The sequence below is a fragment of the Lemur catta genome, chromosome 1 (assembly GCF_020740605.2).
Source record: "Lemur catta isolate mLemCat1 chromosome 1, mLemCat1.pri, whole genome shotgun sequence".
Classification (NCBI taxonomy): Eukaryota; Metazoa; Chordata; class Mammalia; order Primates; family Lemuridae; genus Lemur; species Lemur catta.
This window is the reverse complement of record NC_059128.1, coordinates 82,494,711-82,511,366: the sequence shown is the minus strand read 5'-3', so window position 1 is coordinate 82,511,366 and position 16,656 is coordinate 82,494,711. Positions and strand designations below refer to the sequence as shown.

Below are 16,656 nucleotides of genomic sequence, written 5' to 3'. Positions count from 1 at the left end.
TATACAGAAGTTAAAATTTTTGAGACTTTGTATGTCTTTATTCTATACTCAAACCTGATTAATTATATAACTAGAAATATAATCCAAGTAGAAACTTGTTTTTACTTGGAGTCTGAAGGTAATCACCTGATATCTTCTAGTTTCCAGTGTTGTTTCTTTCTTTTTTTTTTTAATTGCAGCTCTTCATGGGGGTACAAAAGCTCAGGTTATGTACATTGTCCATGTCCCGCCCATCCCCCTGAGTCAGAGCCTCAAGCGTGTCCATTCTCCAGACAGTGCGCCTGGCACTCACCATGTAGTCCTTGGTCTCTGTATGACCTGTTTCTTTTCTTTGCAAACTTTTAGTATTTTCTCTCTATAGGTAGTGTTCTAAAATTTCTTAATGATAAGCCCTAGTTTGTGTCTTTTTTTCCATTCTAATAATTTAACGTCCTCAGTTTTAGGAATTAAAAAACTTTTTCCCCACAATTCCCATTCTCTCTGTAACTCCTATTACAAGAATGAAGAACTTCCTGGATTGGTTATTTTTTAATTATTATTATTTGCCCTGTTTTCTTTGACTTTTTAAGAGATCTCTTCAAGTGTAAAAAAACAAACTCCACACTGGGGCCAGAAATGACCTTTAGAAAGAAAGTCAAAACAAAATCTTATTTGACCAGCTAATTTACTCCAGTAATAGTGGCAGAACTACTGAGTAAAGATATTGAAGTCACAGAGAATAAATTAATCAGCCACATGCTAGTATGAACATTACAGCTCAGGTGAGTAGATATTCTCCAGCAAACACAATATTCTGTAATAAACATATAATAAGATAAATACTATCTACTATAACTAAAATATAAAATAAGATTGCAGTTGTCAGAGCATCAGGGGACAATATGAAAATGTCATGTTTAAAAATTATTTGGAGAGAAGAGCTTTGACTTAGCAATCCAGCTAGAAACTCAATTTCATGATGATAATATGCAGTGTTATGTATAGATTAATATAAAGTGTATGAAGACTTTCATTCCACCTACCTAAAGCTCTTTATTTTTTGTGAATTTATGGTATCTGGTATACAAATAATATCCAACTTTCTCCTTTACAGCAAAGGGTCATAACTAGTACAAGCACTATTGTCTTTCCTATTAAGGTATTTTTTATTAAATAAAGTGTTACATGTAGCCTATGGTTTCAATTACAACTTTAAGATTGGACCTAAGTATCTGAAACTCATAATTTTCCATTCTAATGTTATATTTTATCTTCCAACTCTTTTTTAAAAAAATTCACAATATTATAGGGGTACAATGTTTTAGTTATATGGATTACATTTGTACTGCTTGAGCCAAAGTTATAAGTGTGCCCATCACCCAGATAGTGTACCTTGTACCCATTAAGTATGATTTCACCCATTCCCTCCTCCCCCTCCTACCTACGTGATTTCCATTGAGTTTTAATACTGTATGTGCACATGGGTATTGATTGATTAGTTCCAATTTAATAGTGAGTACATTTGGTGTTCGTTTTTCCATTCTTGTGAGACTTCACTAAGGAGAATGGTCTCCAGATCCATCCTGATTGTTACAAAAGAAATCCATTTTTTTTTTTATGGCTGAGTTGAACTCTGTGCTGTACATATACCACATTTTATTAATCCACTCATGAACTAATGGGCACTTGGGTTGATTCCACATCTTTGCAATTGTGAATTGTGCTACTATGAGCACATGTATCTTTTTTACAAAATGGCTTTTTTTCCTTTGGGCAAATACCCAGTAGTGGGATTGCTGGATAAAATGGTAGGTCTACTTTTAGTTCTTTGAGGAATCTCCATGCTATTTTCCATAGAGGTTGTCCTAGTTTGCAGTCCCACCAACAGTGTATAAGTGTTCCTTTCTCTCCACATCCACACCAGCATCGATTGTTTTGGCACTTTTTGATAAAAGCCATTCTCATTGGAGTTAGGTGATATCTCAATGTGGTTTTGATTTGCATTTCCCCAATGATATTGACATTGAGCATTTTTTCATATGTTTATTGGCCATTAGTCTTCTTTTGAAAAACTTCTATTTATGTCTTTTGCCTACTTTTTAATGGAGTTGTATGATTTTCTTACTGACTTTCTTGAGTTCTTTCTAGATTCTGGTTATTAGCCCTTTATTGGATGTATAGCATGAGAATATTTTCTCCCATTCTGTAGGTTGTCTATGTGCTCTGTTGCTTGTTTCCTTGGCTGTGGAGAAGTTTTTAATTTAATCAAGTCCTATTTATTTATTTTTGTTGTCACTGGGGTCTTCTTCATAAATTACTTGCCTAGGTCAATACCTAGAAGAGGTTTCCAACATTTTCTTCTAGAATTCTTATGGTTTCAAGTCTTAGGTTTAAGTCAGTTATCCATCTTGAATTAGTCTTAATGAGTGGTGAGAGATATGGATCCTGTTTCAATCTTTTACATGTAGCTATCCAATTTCCCCAACACCATTTATTGAATAGGGGTTCTTTTCCCCAGTGTATATTGTGGTCTGCTTTGTCAAAGATCAATACGTAGGTGGTTTTATATCTGGGTTCTCTGTTCTGTTCCATTGTTCTAAGTCACTATTCTGGTGCCAGTACCATGCTGTTTTGGTTGCTATAGCCTTGTAGTATAGCTTGAAGTCTGGTAAAGTGATGCCTTCAGATTTGTTCTTTTTTCTTAAGGTTGCTTTGGCTATTCAGGCTCTTATCAGGATCTAAAAAAAGTGTAGACACATTTTTTTCTAGATCTGTGAAAAATGATGTTACTATTTTGATGGGGATTGCATTGAATCTATACATCACTTTGGGGAGTACAGAAATTTTAGAATGTTGATTCTGCCAATCCATAAGCATGATATGTTTTCCCATTTGTTTACATCATCTGCAATTTCATTCCTTAGTATTTTGCAGTTCTGTTTATAGAAATCTTTCATCTCCTTGGTTAAATATATTCCTAGGTATTAATTTTCTTTATACCTGTAGCTTGACTGTTGTTAGTATATAGGAATGCTACTGATTTGTGTACATTGATTTGTAACCTGAGACTTTGGTGAGTTATTTATCAATTCCAGGAGTCTCCTGGCAGAATTGTTGGGGTTTTCTAGATATACGATCATGTCATCAGCAAAGAGCAATAGTTAGACTTACTCTTTTCCTATTTGGATACCCTTAATTTCCTTCTCTTGCCCGATTTCTCTGGGTAGGACTTGCAGCACTATGTTGAACAGAAGTGGTGACAGAAGTCATCCTTGTCTTCTTCTAGTTGTAAGTGGAAATGCTTTAAACTTTTTCCCATTCAGTACTATGTTGGCTGTGGTTTGGTTATGGATTTATGTTTTTGTTTGTTTTTTTTTTTTTTTTTTGAGACTGAGTCTCACTCTGTTGCCTAGGCTAGAGTGCCGTGGCGTCAGCCTAACTCACAGCAACCTCAAACTCCTGGGATCAAGCAATCCTTCTGCCTCAGCCTCCCGAGTAGCTGGGACTACAGGCATGTGCCACCATGCCTGGCTAATTTTTTCTATGTATATTTTTAGTTGTTCATATAATTTCTTTCTATTTTTAGTAGAGATGGGGTCTCGCTCTTGCTCAGGCTGGTCTCAAACTCCTGAGCTGGGGCAATCCTCCTGCCTCAGCCTCCCAGAGTGCTAGGAGTACAGGTGTGAGCCACCGCGCCTGGCCAATATTTGGAATTCTGTATGTGTCATTTTGATATTTTCATTTTGGTTGGTATCCATTGGTAAAGAGTTGTTCTTTCCTTTTTGGGGTGACCTTTCTGTCTGATTTTTCATACTTCTGGAGTTCTTTTGCTGATTCCTTCTCATCTGGCCTCTTGATTCAGTCCTGGGGGTACTGGGTCTGGCTTGTGGGCATGTCTTTGGGTCCCTGAAGATCAATCCCTTACTGTGCCTGTGAGCGGAGTGTTGGTCCCAAGCTGTCTACAGAGTGTTCAAGCAGGTTTGGTGATCCTCTTGGGTTGCCTTTGTCCTGCTGTCTTCACCTCTTCCCAGCAGTATGAATTGTGTTGCATTCCCCAGCTTAATCTCCAAAAAGGGGGTTGGGACTTGTGAATACAAATCAGTCATGTCCTGTTTGCTTAAGTTGGGTGATACTATGATGAGCTATATAGAGTTGTTCTCCATGTCATTGGTTGATGTTTGTATGAAAGAGCCAGCCGCTGAGATGTTTTTTCGTGTCCATGGCAGACTCTGGTCACCGTGGCGGGGTACTTGGGTGCCCCAGGCTTTAGCAGAGACCCTGTAACTCTCAGGGTGATCTCCACCACCACTGAGGTAAAGGGAGGAGGAAGGCAGTTCATGGATAGGTTGCAGGGCCTGACTTTGCAAAGCCTCTACAGGGCTCAGAAGTTGCTTTTCTTGCCACTAGGGGAAGCCGCTGGTATGAGGGTCAGGACTAGCTATCCAAACTGTGAGGGCTGTTCATGGGGGAGGGACCTAAATGCTGGAGTGCTAAGGGCCCAGGCTGGGATCTTTCCACGCTTATCCAGTAGCTCGGTTTTTCTGCAGGGAGGGGTAGGTACTTCCCCAAATTGCCACTCCTTGGACCCTTACAGCACACTTCTATCAGTTCAGTCCATATGTGCTCCTTCAACACCCAAGTCCAGCTCTCAAACCTCCCCCCAGTCTGTGTGTCTGAACCATTAGCATGCATCTCCATGCAATGCTGGTGAGCTGGGAGTTCCAAAATTGTGCATCCCTGTTCCACTACCAGTCCTTAGAGGAAGAGGTATGTGCCCCACTGTCTGTGCAGACCTCTGCCTGTAGCATGCACCTGCCAGAGAGAAATGACCAGTAGAGAACTTCTTGGCTCAAGCTGCTCTCTGTGTTGTAATGAGTGGGGGGTAGGGCCGCAGTACTCAGTCAGCTGGTGAGCAAGAATGTGAGGCTTTCAGTTGCCATGAAACCAGGGGCAAAGCTATTCCTCTCCAAATGCCACACCCTTATCCAATACAGTGGTTCTCCAGCAGGGGGGAAGGACACACTCCCAGATCCCCCTTCCTCAGCACCCCATTACACTCTCCATCAGATATGTCTGCGAGGGCTTCCTTGACACCTAGGTCCAGCTCCCAGACTTCCTATCTGTGTCCCCCGGCACCCATCTTGTGTCAGGTGCATGGGGACAGGCTTGCTTATCTGAGCCACCAGTGTGCAACCCCACAAAACACTGGCAGGTGGGAAGTTACCAAATTATACACCCGTTCCACCATAAGTCCTCAGGGGGAAGAAGTGTGGGTCCCACTCTGACGAGACTTCAGCCTGAGATGCATGCCTACTGGAGAGAAGCAGCCATTCGTGAACTTCTTTGCTCACACTACACTCTCAATTGTAATGGCTGTGGAGGCGGGGTGTGCAGCTCCCGGTCAGCTGGAACTCAAACTGCTTTCTCAGTTGCAGTGGATGGAGGAGATGCTGGGGAGGAAGTGTCTGCATGGGAGAAAGCCAGCACTCACCTCTCATGGCGCTCTCCCAGGGGGTGCCCCTCACAAACTGCCCAAACTCCTGGGACTCGCTACCTCACCCCACTATTCCATATTTGCCACTGTGCCTGGGCCTGTGGAGGGTGGAAAAGCCTTTAGTGAACTTAGTGTCCTGCTGTTCACCGAGGGCACTTATGAGGGGGAGGAGAATCACCCCCTTACCATTTCACTGAGTTCTGAGCCTCTCTGGGTTTGATCCTTGCCAATATCTTCTCCTCTTTATCTTCTTCCTTCTTGGCTTCACAATTTTCTCTGTGGGGTCCCCAGCCATCTCTGACTTCTCTCTCCATGACTCACACCTGAGCTGCAACTTTTCTCCCCTTTCCTCCATCCAATATCCTGCCTTCCTGCAGGGACAGTGTGACAAGTGATGTCTCTAGTTGGCCATCTTGGACATTTCTCCCAACTCTTGTATTGTATTTTTATTTCAGCAATCACTTTTTTAAAATTTCCAGGGTTTCTTTTTCATTTATTGCCTGTTCTTTTTCTTACTATCCCATTTTTGTTTTGTGAATACAATATACTCTTTTTTTGAAGATAATTAGGTTTTTTTCTCTTGTTCTCTGCCTGTGTATTTCTTTTGGATTTTTCCCCCTTCTTTCTTCCCCTTTTTATTTACAGAATTTCACCAAGTGTCTAGTGACGCTTGACTCTTATGTATGCGTGGTGATTTTTGGCTGGTGGTCTTCAGTGTAGGCTTACTAAGTAGTTAGCTAAACTTTTTTCTGAGTGTTTTAATTGTCAATAACTGGAGACAAAAATTTGGTAAAATTATCGCTTCCAATAACATGGAAGACAGAAAATATACCTAGTAAACTTATGGCATTCAGTGAGATTTTGAGGCAGAATTTTAAAAGAATATGCTGGCTACTATTAGCTATAGATATAAGGTACTATAAGAAAGGGACAAGCCCAAAAATAAGGAGATGGGTATGTGAATGGAATTGAAAGAAATATATAATAGAACCTAAGATACACAGGACTGGAAAATGAAATGGTTTCTTATCAAATAAAATGTGATCATAAAACACAGCGTTACGACAAAGACTAAATCAAGGGGATTGCCATTAACACGGCCTCACAGAAAAGATCTAAGGGTGTGGCTACATACTTCTTTTTAAGACTTCTGAAGGGATTAAGGGGGTACCTTTAGGCTAGGCTCCCAGAAAGATTAAGGGAATAAGAAACTCAATATGCTTAAGACATAAATGTCTCTACAAACTAATTCATGGGTACTTGGAGAATTTCAGGCTGACCTAGTTAGTGACTGTTTCTCTAATTCTCCCTTGCTGCTGCCTTCCAGATCTTTACTCTCCCAATATCTCCCACATTTGGATGAACCCTAACTCCTTTATTAAACTTCTTTATTCATCTAATACTTGTAATGAGGCTGTTTTGACCAAATCCAGACTAAAACACCTGGTTTCCCTAGAAACGAGAGTCTGAAGGAAAAATTACATCTACCACTTTATTAGATTGTACAATCCAGCTGGTAAGAGTAAAGAAAGGAAATGAGACTAGCAAGGCTTGGAAGCAAATACAAATTGATAAATTACTGTATAGCACTTGCTACTGTCTCATGAAAAGCCATGAAAGCACACTTGCTTAGCCACATGGTACATCTCTTGACAGGCAGGGTGAAAAACAATGTCTCTATAGTTTATCAGAAAAAGTAAGGAATTTGCCTGACAGCTTCTTTTAGTCCATTGATCCAGGTTTTTCAAACAGCTAACTTCACTGACCTATCAGACTGCACTACCTAGTTCTTTTAACAGTCACTGGGGAAGCCCTGGTGTATGTGTTCCTATAGTTCAGAAGTGTTGGGATGGGCCAGGGATTCTGAGCATGTGTCTAGTTGACCTCAAGCAGAAGAATCACACAAGCCTGCTGGTCGGTCGTCTGTCACTATGTAAGGTGGTAGGCTAAGGCAAAGCAAGTGGGCAAGGGCCCAAGTAACAGTGAGGCTGAGGAAGATGCACCTGATACTGTTTCCAAAGATGGGATATCTATTGCCACAATAATGCCATAATAAACAGCTATAAGACTTCAGTGGCATAACAATAGACATTCCTTGTTCACATATCGGGAAGTAGGTAAGTAGCTCTACTGATCTTGGCTGGAATCGTTCATATATCTGGGGGTTGGTTGGCTATCAGCTAATCTAGACAGGATTCCACAAGGGTAACCAGGACAACATGGCTCTGGTCCCTGAGTGTCTCATCCTCCAGGCTAACCCAGACATGCATGTTCTTATGTCAAGAGCAGAAGCTTAAGAGTAAGCAGAAATACACTAGATCTCTGAAAATGCATGTGGCCCAGAATCACAGTGAGGGGGTACTTCAAATGAACCTGAAAAAGAACCATGAATACAGGACAGAGTGAATTAGGGCCATTTTTACAGTCTCCAGTACCAAAGAAAAACAAGACAACTACAGCCAAGTCATTGTTCTAACAGGTATTACTATCTTTTTTTGAGAAGAACTTGCGATTTTATCTGTACTTAGCCATAAATTAGGCTCTTATGAAGTATGTGGGTCACCTTTCTTATGTCACCTGTGAGACAGGGGCAAATGAGTGATAAGGTTGTTCTCTGCCTCTCTCTTTTTTTCTTCTTCCTGTTAACTGTAATGTTTTGTTGGTTTGTAAAGCCAGTTAAATGGCAATGGATTTTGGCTCAGGGATATCCAAATTTAGCCCAGAGAAATTCAACTTTGGCCCTGCTTAAATCAATTCAAGCCTTCCTCTATTCTCAGGGCCAAGTTCCAAACATGAGAAATCTATTTTAACTCCATTTTTGTAAAATAACTGCTAAGCAAGCAAACCAGTTAGTTTATTTGGCTAAGACTATGGGGCTAATAAATTTCAAACCTTATATGATCCACATTCCTTTTTATGAATAGCACGATATAATGGTGACTTCACTAAACCAACCCAAATCAGAAGTCCCAGATTCTAGACCAGGTTCTGCCACTAACTAGTTGTGCAACCTATTGGCAATTTACTTAACCTCTTTAGTCCTCAGTTACCACATGTATATAATCAGTAATTTCTCTAAATTACAATAATACAAACGCCCTATTTCTAATAAGTTAATAAGTGTTACATATTGAAGTATGTTTAAGACATACTAGCTTATATAAAGTTCAAAATGTTTATTTATTTCAGGACTTTTCAGAACCTTTTTTCCCCCCATAAAACATGTTGTGTCCCAGTGAATATACTTTAGGAAATGTACTGTTATTTCTAGTATCCAAATGGGTGAATTTATCAGTCTGAGTCACAAAAAGAAAAAGAAGGCAACTTAAAATGGGGACATTAGAAAAGGCTGCAATAAAATAACTATAGTATTTACAAAGGTATGGGCAGGGTTTAGGGAAAGCAACAAGGAGTAATGAACTACCCTGGGGCTAGTAACAACTGTAAGGTATCACTACCCTTAGTGGAAAAGAGATAAAGTCAGGGAGCAGGGATCTAAACCTAGATAGGTAACTGGGATAACTGCTTGGGAAAGGCAGGGATAGAATGGCATTTAGTAGAGGGACACAGCCAATCCGTGGTGACCTGGCAGGAAATGAGCCAGGGAAATAAAAACACGATTTCATTTTCCTCTCAACTTCCAATCTCTCACTGGTGTTTTCCATTTGTTGAACCCAACCAAAAGCCAGAAAGCAAGAGAACCTACCTCACAGGGCAGAGAACAGAATAGAAAAGAGTGGAGGAGCAAACAATAGCTATTCAACACAGTAGAGCTCCATTCACAAGTAGCTAGATCTAAGTGGTTAAATGGTATTATCAGGACTGAGTCTCTTTATCTCTCCACTCTGCTTTCCTCTGCTGAATTCATTCTAAGGCAGACTATCTTTACCTGGCAGCACAGATAGCCAAAGCAGCTCCAGGCTTAAATGATTCTTAGTCAGCAATTGCAGATATAATAATAAAAAGGATAAACACATATATAGCACTTACTGTATTCCAGGCACCGTTGAAAGCCCCTTCCATACATTAACTCCATTAATCTTTTAAGATAGCAACCGTATTACTCACTCTTTACAGATGGAAAAAACTGCCATATGGCTGATCAGAGGAAAAGAAAAAGCTGAGATTTAGATTCAGATAGTCTACCCACAGAGTTATGCTTTTAACAACTGTACCATACTGTCTTTTGAAAAAGTAAACCTCATCTCCTACAGCATCCACATCACTTATCAAAAAGGACCCTGGTGTTGTTGGGTCACATGCTTATCCCTGGAGAAACACTGTGTTTAGGGCATGTCAGGGCACTTAACTTGCTAACCTATGTTATATACTCACCCCTAAGGCAGGACCACATGGTTATTAACAATTTCCCCCTAAAAAAGATGCTGGGCAAATGTAAAAAACAACAAATATCCATCACAGGCAGTATGGACTTAAAGAAATAGCCCTAGAGACTGGAAATAAAATTATAGTTCTGCCTATGTTTGCCACTAACCTCAAAGCAAATCACTTATCATCTCTTTTGTTCAAGTGGTCTTGCAGACATTATAGATGATTATTTCCTAAGAATAAACAAAGCACAATTATAAGTTTATTAATTTTAGCAAAATAAAAAGACATAGGTGGCTTGTTAAAAACTAATGGGTAAGTTTTCTTGTTTCCTTATCTCCAGAGCATTTGGCATTCTTTATCAACTGGTACATAAAAGAATAGAAAAATAAAAGATTGTCATATTGTCCTTTGTATTTCTCTTTTAATATATCAGTATGGTAGTCTACTAGAAAGTAGTAAATAGCTTCAATTGTGGAAAGGAAAGTATCTGGCTTTCCTTTTTGATGGCGCCAAAAGCAAGTTTTTCTTGTTTTCAATTCAACTTGTAACAACCCTGCCAATAAAAAAAAAAAGAAAGAAAGAAAGAAAAGAGAAAGAAAAATATAAATATTTCTTATATTTCTTCCTAATCACAGAGTACAGTACAATAATAATGATTTCTCTTGTCTTTAGAATTTTTAAAATAAATACCTTTAATTCCAATTTAAAACAGGATACTTCCTTAAAGGCATTAAGGTATACACAGAAGCAACATGAGACACAGAATGAAATCTTATACATGACAGTTACCTCTAAGTCTTAGACCAAAATATTAAAAGTAATTAACATTTAAGATGTTCACTCTTTCTATCTTCTATCTACCAGTGTCTTTTTAAAACCTGAACCTGTGACAAGACTAAATTCAACAATTTTGAGAAGGGTTTCATTTCCTTCATAAATTGACTTTTAAAATATCATTCACTGATCATCACCTAAGAGCACATTTAGGAATAACATTAATCGGGTATCGGGCAGATGTGGGGGTGGGGGCGGGGATGGGTGTATGCATACATAATGAGTGTGATGCACACTGGGGGATGGACACGCTTGAAGCTCTGATTTGGGGGGGGAGGGCGAGGGCAATATACGTAACCTAAACTTGTACCCCCATAATATGCTGAAATAAAAAAAAAAAAGAAAACTAAAAAAAATAAAATAAAATATCATTCTGAAACTCACTAAGAGACAGGCAGTTTAATGGTCTTTAATACAGGTAAAAGTTTACTTTTAAGTGAGACTTAGAGTATCACTTTTAAGCTATATCTACATGAACATTGTACGTCAAGGTGTTCTTTTACCTCCGTCACAATTATGATGCAGACCTTCAATGACATAGTTAGCTAGAATGACTTTGTCTTGTACACTTAAAGAGGATATGATCAATGAAATCACAGAACAGTACTCTCATCTGTTAGAACTCAGATGTCAGCATACAAACCCAAAATGCTTTTAGTTCCTTAGTCCACTACTTGGACTCACGCTAAATTTATTTCCCATATTATTTTTTTGCAAATTTTATTTTAAAGTGAGAAATAAAAGGGAAAAAGTAGAATCAAAATTGACCCACCAACCAATTAGGAACCTCTGAGTTACCAATGATTTCCTACTGTTATACCCCACTTTTACTCAAAAGCTACTTCACAAATGTAGCAGACAATTGACAAGAAATAAATAATATAAGTAATATTAAGATAATAGATTTATGGAGGAACAAATGTCTAATAGGAACCCAAGGAGGAGAGAACTAAGAGAATGGAAGAGAGAGATCATTTAAAGAGATATTGCTTCTGACTTTTCCAGAAATTATTTTAAAAGATGAGAAGCCACAGATACATGAAACATAATGTATCTCAAGCAAGATAAATACAAAGAAATCAGTGACTAGTTCCACCACATAGTAGTGTAACTGCAAAACACCACAGATGAAGAGATTTTAAAAGAAGCCATTGAGAAGGGACAAATTATATAAAAAGGAAAGGTAATTAGAATTACAAGAGACTTTTCACTAGCAACAACAGATTATTGAATACACTGGAGTGTCAAAAGAAATTATCTGCCAAACTAAAATTCTGCACCCAGAGGAATAACAAATGAAGAAAAAGAGTAAAAACATAAGTAGACAAAAACTGAACATATGCGAACAAGAGACCAAATTAAAGGAATTCCTAGAGAATATATTAATATTTTAGCAAAGATGGTAATAAGAGATAAAATGCTGAGCAAAGAAAATGGCGAACATCTATACAAATCCAAATACATGGCGCCTCTATAAAACAAAAATAGTATCTAATCTGTGGGCTGATAATAAGGGACATAACAAAAATAATGAATATTAATAATAACATTGTGAACCAGGGGGAGGATGACTGAAGCGTGTGTGTACTAAGTCCGTATAGTGTACAAAAGGAGAGGTTAAAATATTGTGTGGCTTTAAACTTTTTAAGTGACATGTGCACAATTCTCTAAAAGAACTGAAATATAAATGTTAAAAAATAAAGTAAGAAAAAAAAAAAAACCTCATTCAATCAAAGAAAAGCCAGGAAAAGAAAAAACAATAAAAAACAGGACAAATAGAAATAAAAATTAAGATGGTAGAAGTAGATTCAAGTATATCAGGACTCACAGGAAATGTAAATAAACTAAACTTGCTATTCAAAAGACACAAATTATCAGATTAAAACAGGAGAAGGATGACCTCTACAGGGCTTCCACTCAATATTGCATTGGAGGTCTTAGTTAACACAGTAATAAAAAAACAATAAATTAATTAGATGCATAAGAAATGGAAAGAAAGAAACACAACTGACATTATTTACAAAAAAAGTGCTAAAAATCTATAAGCAAATTATTAGAACTGTATTAATAGTTATCTTGGAGCAGAGAAGGATTTAAAGAAGACACAAAAAAGTACTAAACATATTGATAAATTATACACTAAGAATTTTTTCCTCAGAAGTTACTATTTTAGGTTATTAAGTATGAAATGTCCAATTTTAAGTACTAAGTTTGACAGTTGATATCTCTGACATTTCAGCCTGACACTTCTTGTTTTATTTTTATTGTGAAGGCACATACTCATTCTTTCAAATGCACACTTCAGCTTGTGATTATCTTTCAAAAATTTTCTTAGAGCAATTTTTGTGAAACCATAGATATTGATAAGTCAAAAATTTGTGTTATTTTCGAATATGAGTTGCGTCCTAGAACCAATGCTGTGCAGACAGCTCAAAATATCAACAAAGTGTTTGGGAAGGATGTGGCTAATGAACACATAGTATATCGAAGGTTTGAGAAGTTCTGTTCTGGTGATTTTAATCTTGAAAATGAGCCACACAGGCGACCTGAGACCAAAATGGATAATGATGAGCTGAAAGCTGTGGTGGAAGCAAATCCATCTCAACCTATGTGTGAATTAGCAGCAAGGTTTGAAATTACTATTCTGACAATATTGGACCATTTGAAACAAATCGGCAAGGTAAAGAACTGGATAGATGGGTTCTGCATGAATTAAACTAGTGTCAGAAGAGAAATCATCTCAAAGCTTGCCTTTCTTTGCTGTCACAACATAAAGGTGAACCATTTCTGCACCATATTGTTACGTGTGATGAAAAATGGATTCTTTTTGACAACTGCAAACATTCAGCACAATAGCTGGATAAAGATGAAGTGCTAGAACATAGTCCAAAACTGAATATTCATCAAAAAAAGCTAATAGTGTCTGTTTGGTGGTCCAGCACTAGTAATAGTCACTACAACTTCATGAAACCTGGTCAATCCATTATAGCAGATGTCTAGTGCACCCAACTGGATGAAATGATGAGGATGGTTGTGATTAAGCACCTGAGATTGGTCAACAGAGACAGGCCAATCCTCTTGTAAGACAACACTCGACCACATGTCACACAAACAACACTGCTCAAACTATAGCAGGTGGACTTGGAAATTCTCTGTCATCCACTATATTCATCAGACCTTGCAACAACTGACTATCACTTCTTCCAGGCTTTGAACCACTTCTTGCAAGGAAAAGTATTCTATTCTCAACAAGCTGTGGAAAATGCCTTTGGAGATTTCATCACCACTTGCTGTTCAAGACTTCTTTACTGCTGGCATAGACAAGCTATCATTAAGATGGCAAAACTGTGTTGATAGTTTAGGCACATACTTTGATTAATTGTACTGCTTCTTGCTTGAGATATAATAAATAAAACTTTTGATTCAAAATCAGACATTTCATATTTAATGATCTAATTAAGAAATTAAAAAGATGAGCCATAAACTTCAAGGAGATATTTTAAAACATTATCTATATTCTAGATTACATAAAGAATTCCTATAAATCCGTAAGAAAAAATAAATAAAGCACTAGAAAAATTGGCATAGGTATTTCACATAATAGGACATGTATATGGACAAATAAACAAACAAAATGATGCTCAATCTAATTAGTAATTAGAGAAAAGCAAATGAAAACCACAATGACATACCACTTTACACATACGCAGTTGGCAAAAATCAGACATTTGACAATGCCAACGTAGGAGGGATTATGAATCAGTGGAATTTTTATACATTAATGACGAGAGTATAACTTTATATGCCCACTTTGGAAAATAATTTGGCATTATCTCGAGCATTCTCATACTGAACTCAACAATTCAGCTCTTAGGCATGTTTCCTAGCGGAGCTTGCACATGTATAAGAATATCTGTAGTAGCATTCTTGTAATAGCAAAAACTGGAAATAATCCAAGTGTTTCACTAACAGAAGACTAAATAAAGTGTAATATATTCACACAGTCAGCTATTATCCAGCAGTGAAAATGAATAAACTATAGCTACAATGATATGACAATATGGATAAACCTTAGAAACAAAATGGTGACTTTAGAGAGCAAGTCCCAAAAAAACAACACACAGGTCCAAAGAAAGCAAAACTAAATAATATATAGTTTATGAAAACAGATATATATAACATTATAATCAAAAAAGAATAATAAACACATAATTGAGTAGAATAATTAATTGTCAGGGGGAGAAGGAGAATGGCGTGGGGAAGGAGAACTTAAATGGAAGTTATTGATACTCTTCTGGTGCTTGGGTCATTAACTATTCATTATATCATGATGCTCTACAACTCAATATTATATGTATTCTCCATATATATCATAATTTATTTTAAAATGTAACACACAAAAAAACCCCAAAAACCAAAAAACATCTTTGCCTATTTAGCAGCAGAATTGGGGCTAGAAGTCATGTCCCAGCCCAGTTCTTTCCATTAGACTTAAAACACAATCTAGGCCGGGCGTGGTGGCTCACACCTGTAATCCTAGCACTCTGGGAGGCCGAGGCGGGAGGATCACTCAAGGTCAGGAGTTCAAGACCAGCCTGAGCAAGAGTGAGATCCCCGTCTCTACTAAAAAAATAGAAAGAAATTATATGGACAAGTAAAAATATATATAGAAAAAATTAGCTGAGCATGGTGGCACATGCCTGTAGTCCCAGCTATTCGGGAGGCTGAGGCAGGAGGATTGCTTGAGCCCGGGAGTTTGAGGTTGCTGTGAGCTACGCTGATGCCACGGCACTCTAGCCCGGGCAACAGACTCTGTCTCAAAAAAAGCCACAATCTAATCATGTCAATGACAAGCTTAAAATTCTTTGATGATACCACAACACCTATGGACAAAAAACCAAATTCCCAGGCATGACACTCAAGGACATTCGTAATTTGAATTTCTGCAGTCTCTTCTTCTATCATTCTTATGTATGTATACATTCTAGACCACATCAACTCTATTTTGGTTTCTTGAATGCAAAATGATTTTTTACACCTTTGTACATATGCCATTCCCTAGGCCTGAAATGTCCCTCCCTCATCTTTTTTATCCATCAATATTTCAACAGAAACAGCAACTCCTCCAAGAAACCTTCCAAACTCCAGATAGTATCCTTGATGTTGGCCACTGCATCTAAAACTTAATGAATTTTGTTACCTGTCTACCTGTTTCCCAAAAGAGATTATGTGGCAGAAAAGGCCCATTACTTCTCAACATCCATTTTCTCCTTCTCTCATATTAACAAAACCTCAATTCTGTTCAGTGTGGTATGTGTCTAGAAAAACAATTTTCCAGACTTCCTTACAGCCAGGGTGGTCACGTGAACCAGTCGTGCCAAAGAAAGGAAAACTGAAACCTACTAGGTGGAACCTGTAGGAAAGCTTTTTTTTTTTTTTTTTTCAATAAAAGAACACATCTTGCCCTTTGCTCTTTGTCTTGCCTGCAATATATATGTGATGCCTCAGGGATCAGCAGCCATCCTATAAATATGATGAAAGTAATGGTGGAGAAGAAAAACAGAAAAAGTCTAGGTCCTTAATGGAAATGTGAAGCCCCTGCACCAACCATGGACTACCCACCCACCTCTGGACTTTTACACATGAAAAGTAAATCTTCTACTTGTTTAAAAGATTCTAGCTGGAATTCTGTTACATGTAGCTGAATATAACCCTAATTGATAGCCACTGTGATCAGTAAGAGGGCAGAGATCGTGCCTTATTCTCCTCTGCATCCCTCAAATCTAAGATACTGTCTGTCCAATAAGTATAACAGAATGAATGGACAAATCACAAAAGCCACTCTGCCTTTAATGTTTTCAAGGTATTTTTAAAACATTTCAATTTGAATAATTCTGATTCAAAGACACACAACAGTTATAACAACCAAAACCACATACACAATAGTTATAACAACCAAAACCAAACTCTTCTGAACTGCTTGTATTAATGTTAATTGTAATCAAGAAAAAAAAAAG

The 16,656-nt window shown here is 37.8% G+C and overlaps 1 protein-coding gene across 3 annotated transcripts in view; it reads right to left on the bottom strand.

Moving 5' to 3' along the window:
* Positions 1 to 16,656, bottom strand: part of DTWD1 (DTW domain containing 1) — a 46,053-nt gene that overhangs the window by 12,856 nt on the left and 16,541 nt on the right. The window contains exon 5 of one of the 3 annotated variants that reach the window (XM_045528879.1): positions 9,999 to 10,035. The exons of 1 other annotated variant lie outside the window; for it this stretch is intronic. In XM_045528879.1, coding sequence (XP_045384835.1) covers positions 10,019 to 10,035 — 17 coding nt within the window. In that variant the 3' untranslated portion in view covers positions 9,999 to 10,018. One more of the 3 variants, XM_045528864.1, reaches the window with a different exon arrangement.